Source organism: Charadrius vociferus, unplaced genomic scaffold (assembly GCF_000708025.1).
Source record: "Charadrius vociferus isolate BGI_N301 unplaced genomic scaffold, ASM70802v2 scaffold278, whole genome shotgun sequence".
Lineage (NCBI taxonomy): Eukaryota > Metazoa > Chordata > Aves > Charadriiformes > Charadriidae > Charadrius > Charadrius vociferus.
In genome coordinates this window covers 2,239,481-2,252,944 of record NW_009649705.1, presented here as the reverse complement: position 1 = coordinate 2,252,944, position 13,464 = coordinate 2,239,481, and the positions used below count along the sequence as shown (strand labels likewise).

The following is a 13,464-nucleotide window of genomic DNA, read 5'->3' as shown; positions in this document are numbered from 1 at the left end:
GTGATGTTCCTGCCAGTAGCCACTATTAAACCTGCATACTGTGTATGCTACAGCGCAGGGTCAGACTCCACAGAGGAGTAAACAACACTATTCCCTAGAAAAAGAGTAATTCCGTATGGAGGTCAAAAGTGGTAACAGTTCTGTAAACCAAACTGATTGCACTAGAACGATACATTGCATTAGAAACTGGGCTAATTAAAGTTTAACTATAGTAAAAAAAAAAGAGTATTTTTGATTCAGCTATTATGTAAACAGGACAGACAAACCCCACTAAATAACAACGTTTATACCAGAAGAACAATGGACTGCTTTAAAAAGGACTCTTCCCAGCTTGTTTCCACACTTCTTTGGCTCCTTTAATGCTTTCTCTTTTCACACACTTCCAGTAACCTTGAATGCCTTGCTGTTGCGGTACCTGTTAATACAGTTAAAGCAGGTTTAGCATTTACACTAAAAAGACTCTTATTCACAGACTGTGTAAATATAATACGTAATGCAATGCTGCTGCTCCCATAGTTCACATGCATAATAACAAGTTCTTGGTGGCAGCACTCCTGCCAGATTCATAAGCGGTAAGGAATCTTCTAACATAACTTCTTTCTATTCATTATCTCTACTTGTATTTCTACAAGTGTTAACAAGACAGTTGTAGCAATGATCTGTGGTATTTAAAAACAACGATGTTAGCTTGTTACCCTCAAACCTCGATGAATTCGGTTCCTCAGGACTCCAAGAAACTCGCCGTGGCTGAGGCAGTCATCTCCATCTAGATCAAAAATCTTGAAGATGGTATCCAAAACATTATCTGAGAGCTCCTGTCCTGTTGCCACCTTCACTGCTCTCTTGAACTCAGCTGGTAAAGACATAATATTCCATCACAGGTTACTGTGAACTTGTAAAGAAATTGGAAAGTGCACGAATAGCAGGATTCTGTACAATTTACAATGTCTCATGGGTGCCCTAACTGGAGAATTTAGGATGTGTGAACTGGTAAACTATCAGGAGGCCTCAGTTCATGCATTCTTGAGCTTGCTTCATCTTGCATAACACTATCTTTATTAATTGTATGATAAACTTTTGAAATGCACTACTTATCAGGCAACAGCAGGAGTGGTAATTTTTGCTAGAAATAGCTGCGTGCTGAAAACTTACGTACTATTGGCTGATACCTGTGCATATGGATGATAAGTGTTTGCCTCACTACTGTCTCATAAAAAATACTACCATTTTCTCTTGAACCAGTTTCACCTGAATTCATTCTGCAAGAAAACTCTTCTCCTCAGAGAACAGTATTTTACGGTATGCTCTACCTCAACCAACCATCCCCTCAGCAACTCTGTACAGAGACCATCAAATACTCAATGCACATGGCTTTATATACCTCTAGTTCTGTTTTTTAAAGAAGCAGGCTACCTTCCTTTAAATTATGATGGAGGAGTTTATGAGGATTTATGGCAGAAAAAGCTGTCATACCTCTCTGGACATCTACTTTCCTCTTCAGTTTTTTGGCCTTCTCTCTTTACACTACCATATACATTACAGGAATGCCTACTATCCCCGCTTCTGGTCTTGTGGTTTAAAGAATTAGGAATTTTGACTCAAGAAAGATGAGGAAATGTGGGGGGTTGCCATGAAACAGCAGACAGTAAGAGTGAAATGATTATTGTTTATTATAGCAAGCACAATCACAACACATGAATTCGATGCATTTTGGAAGGCATCACGGAAGTGTATATTTCAAGGAGGGAGTGGAGGTTATTAAAGTGTAGCAATATTGTAGATTATTACAGCAAGTTGACCAACTAAGTCATAAATACAGTAATAATGTGGTTCTGCTTTCATAAACAAGTGCTGTTTATAAATTGTGTTATAAATATGATTAGTTCTGAAGCTTATTAGAGGAAAGAGCACTCCTGACTTAGCTCTCATCTTTACCTCTTTGAACAATTCCTGTATAAATGCAGTTGATTAATTTACAGTTGCTTTAAATATAATTAAGTTGAAAATCCTTCTGTAAAATGATATACCACGATTTGAAAAGGACATGAAATATGGGATACTTATAGTACAGTCTTAATTTTGTCTTTAAAAAGATGTTAACTGTTTCAGCTCTTGAAGCTAAATATAAATCCAGAGAAGGTACTGCACTTTTTGGAACTGAATATGAAGGAGAAAAATCTTGTAAAACGGTGGAGCATAATAATCTTCAAACCAAGAAGGGCCACCTTATCAGAGAGAAAAGATGAGCTGCTAACTTAGAAAAAAAAAAGGTCTAGAATAAAAGGAAGGAGTAAAGGACTGTCTTATTTTTAGATAAATATTCATATGTGTGTGAATACACACATGTACGCACATGCAAACAGCAAGACAAAGAACTTGGTGAGATTCAGGAAGGGATTAGACATGTATACATGTAATACCCATGAGTTACCTCAGAAACTGACTGTTTTCAATCACAGTATGGTTCAGTGCACAAACAGTCACAACTGCCTGTTGGTTAGGAACGAGTTTTTACAAGGAACAAGGAAACATTACCAGAGTCAACACCAACTGTTGGCCTCATCATCCTTTGGCACTTAAAAATATGATACTTAATAGAGAAGTGAGTTAAACTCATATCTCGCTTATAACTATTATTTCACCATTAATTCATCCTCTTTCCTCTCCACTCTTTCTACACCTTGTGCAAATAGAATGTGTCTCCCCCCACAGATGAAAGTTGTCAAACCAGACAGAGGAGGGCCATGAACCCAGCTGGGAACTGGAGCACATGATGGAAGAAGAGAAGGTGAGGGAGCTTGGGAAAACAGAAGTGTAAGGAGGGATCTCACTGCAGCCTTCAACTACCTGAAAGGGGTTATAGAAAAGACAGAGACAGATTTTTCTCAAAGGTGCATGGAGGTAAGACACAATCATTGTAAGTTGCAGCAAGGGTTTGACACAGGAGAGAAAAGTCTTCACGATGAGAGTGGTTAAGCACTACAAGAGACACTCGGACAGCCCCCCCCCACATCCCCCTTTGGCCTTCTTTGGTTCAAACCCCATCGAAACATTTCACTCTCAAGAATATTGAATTATCTTCCTGTCTTCTCACATCTCTCTCACCTTTTCCCCATGAGCCCATCAAATATTTATTTCAATGAATGTTAATGTCTTCTCAAATTTCCTTAGGAACTTTTTACGTTACTATTTTCAAATAATTTAGGAGAGCTGTCTTCCAAGTATAACAAGTAAGGAACAGCCTCAGGATTATAACAAACAGCATTTGCATGTCTATGAAACTTTTGTTGTATTGCTTTTATTTCTACTATATGGGAAAGAAGCAACTTCCCTCCTCCAAATCTTTATTTTGAAAAGCACTTTACTACATTGTTTTTCATAGCCATGATTGCATAATGCTACAGAATCACATAGAAAAGGCAGTATGGAGGCATAAGTAAAACACAGCAAGTCACTAAAGACCCTGAAAAAGAGATTTCTGTTGTTTAGTTTCCTCAGAAAACTAGTTTCATTATGAGGAAAAAGCTTTGTTACCATGAACCGCTACTAAAGCATCATGTATTGTTTCAATAAATCCTTCCTAATCTAGAATTTAGATTGGACTGAGAGCAGCCACACAGAGAAGGACTTGGGGATACTAGTGGATGAAACACGGGGCACATGCTGGCAATGTGCTCTGGCAGCCCAGAGAGCCAGTTGTGTGCTGGGCTGCATCAAAAGAAGCGTGGTGAGCAGGTTGAGAGAGGTGATTCTGCCCATCTACTCTGCTCTGGTGAGACCCCACCTGGACTACTGTATCCAGCTCTGGAGCCCTCAGAGCAGGAAAGACTTGGACCTGTTGGAGCATGTCCAGAAGAGGGCCACAAAAATGATCAGAGGGATGGAACACCTCTCTTATGAAGACAGGCTGAGAGAGTTGGAGTTGTTCAGCCTGGAGAAGAGAAGGCTCCAGGGGGACCTTACTGCGGCCTTTCAATATATAAAGGGGGCTTATAAGAAAGATGGAGAGACTTTTTCCAAGGACTGCAGTGACAGGACATGACAAAATGGTTTCAAACTGAAAGAGAGTAAATTTAGACTGGACATAATGAAGAAACTTTTTACAATGAGGGTGGCAGGACACTAGAACAGGTTGCCCAGGGAAGTTGTGGATGGTCCATCATTGGAGGTGTTCAAGGTCAGGTTGGATGGGGCTTTGAGCAACGAGGGAAAGGTGCCCCTGCTTGTGGCAGATGATCTTTAAAGGACCCTTCCAGCACAAACTACTCTATGATTCAATGGTTTAGTCTGCTGTGAGTGGTTCAGCATATCAGCACATCAGAACTTACAAATCTAAACATTTTGGGAACTTTATACTATTATTTTTTCATGAAATAGAATTAATTCAGAATAAAAAGCAGTATTCTATTTTTGGACTTCATAGTGCTACTTTGGGATAACTTATTTACATTAATTCCGTAACAAAAATGCATTTTTCCTTTTTTAAAAAAATACATACAAAAGATATGCAGCACTTACCCCGTTTAACAGGACGATTGGCTACAGTAAACATCTGCATGGCAATAGAAAAATCTTCCAGGTTGTTTGTAAACTTGCAAAAAGTCTTGAATTCTTCCAAACCGATATTCTAGAGTACCACATAATTCAGATGATATATAATGAGTAATATAGTCAAACACAAGTAGATCTATTTCATTAAATCTGGTGGGACCTAGTGTTTAGGTGTGATTGCTTACTCATTGTCAATATTTGTATTTCTCAGTTGGCACATTAATGTTGTTCTTATTTGCATAAAATTCAAAAGCTGCAAAAATCCACTTGGAAACTAGTTATATTAGATACTTATATTCAAATGAAAACCTGTACATACAAATAAGGAAGCAAAACAAAGCATGCTTTATGTACCAACCTCTCCGGCCTCAATTCTGTCTTTCACATTCTGCCAGTAAATTTCATTGTTTTCCTCATCGGTGAAATACAGTAACCATTCTGCAAAGTCTTCTTTTCTCATGACATTCAAACCCTTCGAAAACTTTATGAATTCCATTTCTTGGACTTCTGTTTGCAGATTTTCCATGAATCTGTAAGTGTAAACAGGTATTATCCAACAGCTGATACTTGTATCACTGTATCACTACTACTACCTTAGCTACTAAATGCAGCAGACACTGAATCTTAATCACAGATTCTATCAACATCATTGTTTAAAATGTCACTGGTTTAATTTTACCTGTGCGCGCAGACTAGTTTCCACGACTGTACTGCAATAATGACACCAGTAGGGTGCTCTCTAAGTCTGCATTCATAGATTGCTGCTGCTAAGGTAATGTACAGATCCACTTGGCATATAGCTCTTACTAATGTTTAAAAATGTGCAGATAATGAGATAAAATGATTGGTAAGGCAGTATTACAATGAATGAATGAAAAAGGACATAGCAACTAAAGGCCTGACACATGATTTACGAAATTTCACATTAATAAGAGAGCAATGACAAAGTTGCAAAGTGCCTAGAAAGATGAAGCCCTAATAATCACAAAGGTGAAAGAAAAGAGGAAACTTGAAAGCATCACTGCAGGAAAAGATGATTAAAAGCCTCAAAGACTGTAACCGAAAAGAGGGGTTTGGCAAATCAGTTCTGCACTCACTACAGGATGGGTTAGAGAAGATTACAACTGACACATTCAGAGTGCGGAAGAGCACAGAAAATGATGTTGCAGGTGTTTGGGAAGGTAAGAAGAGAGCTGTCTGAAAAAGGAAGGGGTGAACATCAAGATTTTTAGGAGATGCTCATTCTTCTAGGAAGAAAAAAAAAAGTAGCACAAGAAGCAAGTACCGACCCACAAGTATGGAGCTAGAACTATAAGCTGTAGCTTTGAGTTTCCCCAGTTTGGTCTATGTGGTCATTATCATTTCTTTTGGCCTGATGTGAATTTCAAGAAGGTAAAAGACAATATTGTGCGATCCATTTGGTAATTTCCACTTCAGCAATGAGGCAATCCAAAAACAAGTGACAATTTTTAAATATTAAAGGCTAAAAGCACAGCGATGCTTGCTAGAATCTCTTTAGTACTTCAAAAGAACCCTACTTCATTGAGTTGCAAAAATTATTGACAGTAGAGAATGAAATACTCCTATACTGGGACAAAGCAATTGGTTGGAGAAGAGGACAGCTAAGGGTCTATGTAGCAAATATCAGTAGAGGATCATTTGCTCATCAGTGTTTGCACAGCCTCGCTGGATTTGGGTTCTTTCCCTGGAAATTACTGCATTTTAGTCCGCACAGCTATCTTTAGTTCTTTAATGAGATCACTGGGACAATTAGTAGCTTGAAGGCCTGTGAAGTCTACAAGGGGTTAGCTGTAGACTGCTGTTGCAGCATAAGCTCTCTTGTATTTTTTCCTCTAACAGTTAGAGCTGCACATGCAAATAAAGGGCCAACAAATGCTTCATGGCTCGAGACATGCAGGTAAGTGAAAGCCTGGCAGTGGAAGTGATTTTAACTTTCAGGCTAGAGTTTTATTAGGGTAATACTGAGGAGGGGTATGATATGCTCTCACATTTTATATGGGTATTTTTCTGGTCCAGTAAAGGGTGTTGCAAGGCTTCCACAACATAGTCAAACACATTCCTCCACAGTCCACCTTAAGATCTGGCTCACTTTCAAGTCCCCCAACAATCGCTCTCACAAGGGGATGAAATGCCACAGGACCTGTTTGTGCCACCAGTGTGAAGAGGAGGCCCCTTCACTACAGACCAGCGAGAACTTACTTGCACAGCTTGCAAACCACTCTTCATTTTTCAGATGCAGCTCCTGTCCTTGTAACACGTGAGGTGACTGCTGCCTCTGGCCAGCCCAGCAGTCAGCATGTGCCAGGGAAACGGGCCAGCCCGGGCTAGCAGAAGCAGTCCTGCCCCACCGCCTGCAAGGGCCTTCCCGGATCCTGGGAAGGGAGGTCGAGCTGTGGGACGGGCATGGACCAGGCATGGACCAGGCATGTAGACCAGGCATGGAGTCAGTCCAGCAGAGGCTGACTAGGGCCAATTGGCTGCATTTTGGGAGCGGCCATCAATGGCAAGGAGTAGATGGTATCTGGGATGTGTGGCTTGTGTTTGGCTGGAAGGCACAGCAGAGACCGTGCAGAACAGTAGCTGCATCTCTCACTGTCATTTCCAACCATGTAATGTCTGGTCTGGGGGAGGAGAAGCTGCTGAAAATGAGGTCACTTTCAGAAATATACCCAAAATGTGGATGGAGGGAAACAAGATACCATGTGTTTTATTTTCTTTGCTTTTAATCTATGAAAGGTGGCCACATTTTGCAACAGACTTAAGATCTGTTACTGAAAGTATAAGTTATTTTTCTTGGGGAGCTAATGCAGTCATTTGCTGTACTGGTCAGTAGCCACAGGTGATGACAAACTACATATTCTTCCCTCTTTTCTAAATATTGCATTTCCTGCAGCAGGAAACCCTCAGTGCCCTGCCTTCTACCCATACCCAATAAATGCAGGACAGCTGAAAGACCAAGTGTTTCTACATGCTGAGGAAGGAGCGGGTGGCCCACCTAGCCACACACATCAGCTGAAAGGTGCAGCAAAGCCAAAGAGGAAAGTGAAGGGTTTGGCTGTGGCATTTTTGACGTGTGCTTGCTTCTGCACCCTCTTCTAGTTGGACAGTGAATGAAGCTTTTCCTTTCCCCAGCCCCACTGTGTGTTTTCCACTGCCTTTTCTCAGGCCTGGGTTCTTGCCCTTTCCAGCTGCTTTGGAGCAATGACACTACAGCCTTACTGTGGCACAAGAGACGTGCATCTTGCTGCACTACATGGATTAGGGAGGGGAGCAGGAATTACTTATTTAGGTACAAAAAAATTCATTTCAACTTGTAGGCTTGCTCCTGGCAAGCCAGAGTGGGAAGACTTCCTGCCGTACTAAATGCTACTTGGGGCAGCAGCTGAAACGTGTAATTTAAAATTTATATGTGATAGTCTCCCATATTACAAAAATTAAAATACTGTGAATCATCGCATAAGCATTCTAGGTCACTCTTATTCCCAGATATGAGAGTTAAAAATCCTAATGAGTTTTTTTTTTTTTTAAAGTGAAGTTATTAAAAGTTATTTTTAATGACTTTCTAGTTAGGAAGTAAAACTTGATACTTAAATGCCAAGACACCACTAGGGATACTTGCTTTTGTATCTTCTGGATCACAGTGCGATGAAATTCCTTAAAAATTTCTCCAGGTATTAGGAAAAACAAGCATAGGAATGAAACTTCTTCTCTCCCAAAGTCAGTGGGAGCTGGCCAGGGATGTTAAAGGGAGCCAGACCTCAACTATGGGAACTGGATTCTGATTGTAGATGTGCTCCACACTTCAAAAATAATTACACTGGGAATACTCTTATGCTATAGTAGCTTGAAAATAAAAGAAAATCTTAAGTTTCCAAATAACAAAAAGGAAAGGTAAATCATCAATTCGTAAGATGGGGAAAAGGCTGGGAGCAGACAGCACGTTCTTTAAGACAGCCTGTTCTATCCATACTCTAAAACACCCACGTTGAAGGCCAGTGGCCAAATTCATTGTCATGTTATAACAGCATCCAGAAACCTTATCAGGATTTATCCCTTATTTTGTAACGTGCTCTACTGTAGAAAGAGGGAGTCTCTCAAGACCTTTTGGAAACTCAGCTTTAACAGAACTGAAAATGTAATAAAAGTGGGGAGACCTCAGGAATGCAGCTATTCCCCCTCCAACCTGAGATGTTGCAATTAAGTGCTAGTGTTGTATTCCTTACAGCAAACAAAGTAGTAGAATGAAACACAAAAGGAAGAGTTGGGGAAAGTTTTCCATCCTATACCTCTTAACCTGAACTGAAAGTCTGTTCAGAGCTTTAACACTCTAATACAGACCTGACCAGTTCTTGTCGCACTGATTTATAGGAGGGAAACTTAACAACAAAGATAGCGGTTGATATACCACCCTGGCACTCAAACTCTGCTTCAGCTCCTCTTTGGATACTCAAGTCCTTTTGAAGACTTGATAACCCTCCCTGCACCAAAAGACTGTTGCAAACCAGCTGCAAGGTTGCCTTTTTGCAATTTGACTTTCAAAACAGAATATAGAACATCTAATAATGGCTTGACCGTTAACCTTTAGAGAACATTTAGATTTATGCTTGTAAATTCAGTTTTGCAGGCGGTAAGACAGTGAATCCATCTCACCATTTTCAGAATTACAGGCAAATCCCTCTTTGATTTACTGTCCTTAATGTTTCCAAACCAAACAAAACAAAACTACTCACTTTCATTTACAAACATTCTCAAGAAACTAATCAAGCTATTCCTTTGCTAAGTATATAGGAAAGGAAGAAACAGAGATTCTTCTCAGCACCTTTACTAAATATTTGGGAACTATTCAGATTCAGCTCTGATAGGAATATACAATCACAAAGCCAGGTTTTGTTCCCATCTCCACTTCCTCATCGTCTGACCCTCGTTGCACGAGATGTAATGTCTATGTGTATTAGGGCTCTATATACATATACACACACATAGATACAAGTGTAGGTGCAGAGACAAATAAAGAGGCCATCATGCTCTATTTCTGCAAAGCACTTCCAAATCCCTAGATGAACATCACTGAAAATGTACAAGCTACCATCACAGCAAAGGTGCTACCGGCTGACGATGCCACCTCAAAGAGATTCTGCATCCACGTACGGGCACAAACACAGAACAGCACCAGACAAACGTCAGCACCAGCACTGTGTGGTTCAGCCTGGATCATTCTGGTTTCTTAAATGAAAGGTTTCAAATGAATGTACCAAGGAACTCAAAATACTGAAGTAAAGAAACAGGACAGGTAGGGAAAAGGCATGTTTTGTGTATAGTTATACAATTTATGACCTTCAAGCTAAACCAGAAAATACAAAAGTAACCATGATTAAAGAATATTTCTGGTGCAAAATTCTGGTGCAAAAAACTGATTAGAAGTTTGCAAGCAACAAATGACCTAAGAAAATGCCACAAACTGGATTTGAAATGTTCATTTTCCTTACATGATTAAAGGATGCCCATCGTATAACCATAATGGCAAGTACTTTTTTATAAGTCTTCAAATCCTAATGAGCAATGATTAGAAAATTTTTTGAGTATTCTTTCTATTCTTTCTATACTCTCTGCACTTTTTCCTTTTTTTTTTTTTTTTTTTTTTTGTCCTTCAAGGACATTGTGAGAGATTTAAGCTTGCTTGGGGACAGATTACAGAAAAAAGTCAAACAGTTTACGACTGCTATAGGGAGTGAATTACTGTCTCCTCTTTTATTTGGGATTAGACATACTTAAACAAGATCAGTAAGGGACTTTTTTTCAGGGAAAAAAACCAACAGTGGCTGTCAAGAAGAAATATTTGCTATACCTAGAAAATGAAATATTTTTCTACTCAGAATAAAAAATAGTGCATACAACATAACTGGAAATTAAAGCACAAGTGAAACACTTTTTCGGAAGGGAAAGACAAAAAATTAGTTGTCTCAAAAACCAGGGGAAACCCATGCAAAAGAACAAAAAGCCTATAAATAAAGCCTATAAATAAAGAGAACTTCTGGCTTCATGTTTGAAATGTGACATTCTCTAAGATGAGTCCTGGTATTAGAAGATGACACTGTTGTTGAAGTGCAAAACAGCTTCTTGTATTGAACCCTTCTTTATTACATGATTTTAGGCTTGCTGCATATTGTTTTATATTTTCTTAAACTGATACAGGAGAATATAGTTCCAGCTGCATTTGACTAGGAGGCAACACCTTTACTAGTGACGTACATAAACATACTCCAGAATAATTTAGATTTAAATTTCCTAACTTTTGCCAGGGAAACAAGCTGTTGCTTTTGAAGTTGTGAATTATTATTAATTATCATATGGTCCTTATGTTAAGGACAATACAACTGGCAAGAAATCATGTAGCAGTCTGGAGCTGAACATGTGTTTATGAGTCCCACCTTAAGATCTCTGAAACCACCTTCTTACTACGGGAAAGACATAGGATGGTGTGCATCCTGGATTCCTTCCACTAATTCTAAGCAGGCCCAGGAGAAGCTGCAGAACAAAGTGGGAGTACCACCGCTGATGCTCAGCAGAGAATGCAAAGGAGCAGCTTTGCTTGCTGCTTTCACTGTTCTGGAGGATAGTGAGAAAAGAGCTTGACACTAGTGTCACAAAACGCCTATAAAAAGGTTACCTCCATGCTCCCAGAGGCCAAAGAAAGTGATCTGACGCTCTGTTTCATGGTCTCATTCTTTATGTCTGGTAAAAACCAGCCTGAGGACTGTCCTTTTGTGTATCACCTACCAATGATTTCCCAAGAACCACGCACCAGGCGGAGACAGATGGAGAACAGCATGCTTAACCATTTTCCCTCCTTATATCAGATCAGCGTGCCTCCTGCACTCGGGGCAGTAGGAAGGGAGGCACAAGAGCTGGCTTACATCAGCTCCACATCACCTGAAGAGATGTAGACAGTTTCCATTTTCTTTGTGCCATCTGAATGCAAAGAAAGGAGGACAGGGCCAATTCCTTGCCCTGATATACTGACTGTGGCTGTCTGACATTTTTTAAATGTTTGGACTGAGGACTAAAAGGGTCGGACAACATTGGTGTACACGTAGATACAGATGGTTGCACACTTACAAAAGGATTTTTTAATGTCAGCCAAACTGAAAAGGAGGAAGCATGAGGAAAATATATATAAGTAATGAAGTGAGAATACTCGTCTCAGCTTTCTGAATTCCCATGTAAGTACAGTGAAATTTCACAAACAAAGGATTCCTGCTTTTTTTTTTTTTTAGTTTCAAGGACTCACAATATCTGTGCAATATCTGTGTATTTAACTAATGTGACAAGTTTTAGTGTGTCCTAATCAAACCTAATCACCCCTACTTTCTACTAGGTACTACACCGATCAATGGAAAAGCTTTCTAGGCAAGAACTTGGAAAATGATAAAAGCGTTTACCACCATTATTTTCTGCTTTTGACAATGATCTATGTCTGTACAGCTCATCAGTCATCTCTTGTAAAAACAGCGTGGCACTTTGATCAAACAGCCAACAATAGCTTCCCACGTAAGGTAAAATGTTATGAGAGGCCATCAGATAGAAATCCCATTTTCTCTGAACAATAGGAACCCAGAAATGATGTGCTTGATTTACTTGCAAATAAAATCATGTGAAAGGTGATACCTTCACACAGGTTAAAAAGACAGCGATCCTTTTATTCACCTTTCTGCGTGTTAAACAAACTTCACTGTCATATTGCAACTGAGATGGAGTGTCTACGCAGTGATAAAGAGGCACATTCCAGCTCTACGAAACATAACTGCCACTGTTGAAAAATTACCTGCATTAAACCTTACACTTATCCCACAAATTTTAAGAGCAAGATGTGGGAGTTTGATTTTGATTACAGGCCTCTATCTGTGTGGTAGGCAAAGGTCTTTAACCTAGGTGTTCTGAATGTACTAGTTACATAGTTTCATCAATGTCATGCCTCATTGGGTCAATGTAGGATTTTATCTAAAACCCGAGGCTTTTCAGTTTACACCATATATGCAAACACAACCTTTTACTGGTGCTCTCTGCCTTTTGTTTCATTGAGAGGGTCTATGGTATTTACCGAAAAGGGAGCTGGAGGCATCTTAAACTTATTTTACTCACTTAGATTCCTATTGAGTCACGGTCTTCAAAAGAGAAAGGTTGTTTATTTGAAGACTGATGTGTGCCAGAACCAGTGGAGCCGAACACTTGTCAGTGTTAGAAAAATCGCCACTCTTCCTTTTCTACTCTGGCTTTCCCCAAACCTCTACTGATTGCAAAAACATTCATTTTTAAGAGGGCTGACACAGATTCTCTGCTTCTGAACATAAACTGCATATTACCCCGATTTATTTTTGCAGTCTGTAAACGACCGATTATTTTTGTAGAAAAGGTAATGCTGACACAGATAATCTTCTCTTGATGTTGTGCTGCAATACGTGTGTCAAGATTCACACAGGTATTTAGGCACTTAACTTCCATTTATCCCAAAGAAAGACTGTGCATTTGGATTCTGGGCCCAGGTTCACATAGCAAGATGTGTTTGGAGTTCACACTAACAGGAAAAATTGATCTCCCAAGTAACAGAGAGTTTTAACCAGTTAAGTTGTGATGCTGTGTAGGTGGTGGTCATCATTACTGATTGAAATAAACATTGGAAGAAAGAATGTCATCCAGTTAAAACACTACAGCTGATATCTGGTTGGGTTTTCAAGTCGAAAGCAACCACAGCAAAACTCCACACTCTGATGTAGACAAGGATTACACCATCTAACATGTATATGACACATAAACTGAACAATTCCCTACACCAGTCTTAGAACTTTCTATTAACTTCTGATTGGAAAGCTTACAGTGAAACAGATGGGTTTGCAG

At 39.6% G+C, this 13,464-nt stretch overlaps 1 protein-coding gene across 1 annotated transcript in view; it reads right to left on the bottom strand.

The window, feature by feature from the left end:
• Window positions 1-310: 310 nt before the first annotated feature.
• MICU2 (mitochondrial calcium uptake 2) overlaps window positions 311-13,464 on the bottom strand; it is a 166,435-nt gene continuing 153,281 nt past the window's right edge. The window contains exons 9-12 of the mRNA XM_009890644.1: window positions 4,910-5,081; window positions 4,519-4,627; window positions 696-853; window positions 311-415 (exon numbers count right to left, since the gene is read on the bottom strand). Of these exons, the coding sequence (XP_009888946.1) occupies window positions 311-415; window positions 696-853; window positions 4,519-4,627; window positions 4,910-5,081 (544 nt within the window). The remainder of the gene's footprint in view (window positions 416-695; window positions 854-4,518; window positions 4,628-4,909; window positions 5,082-13,464) is intronic.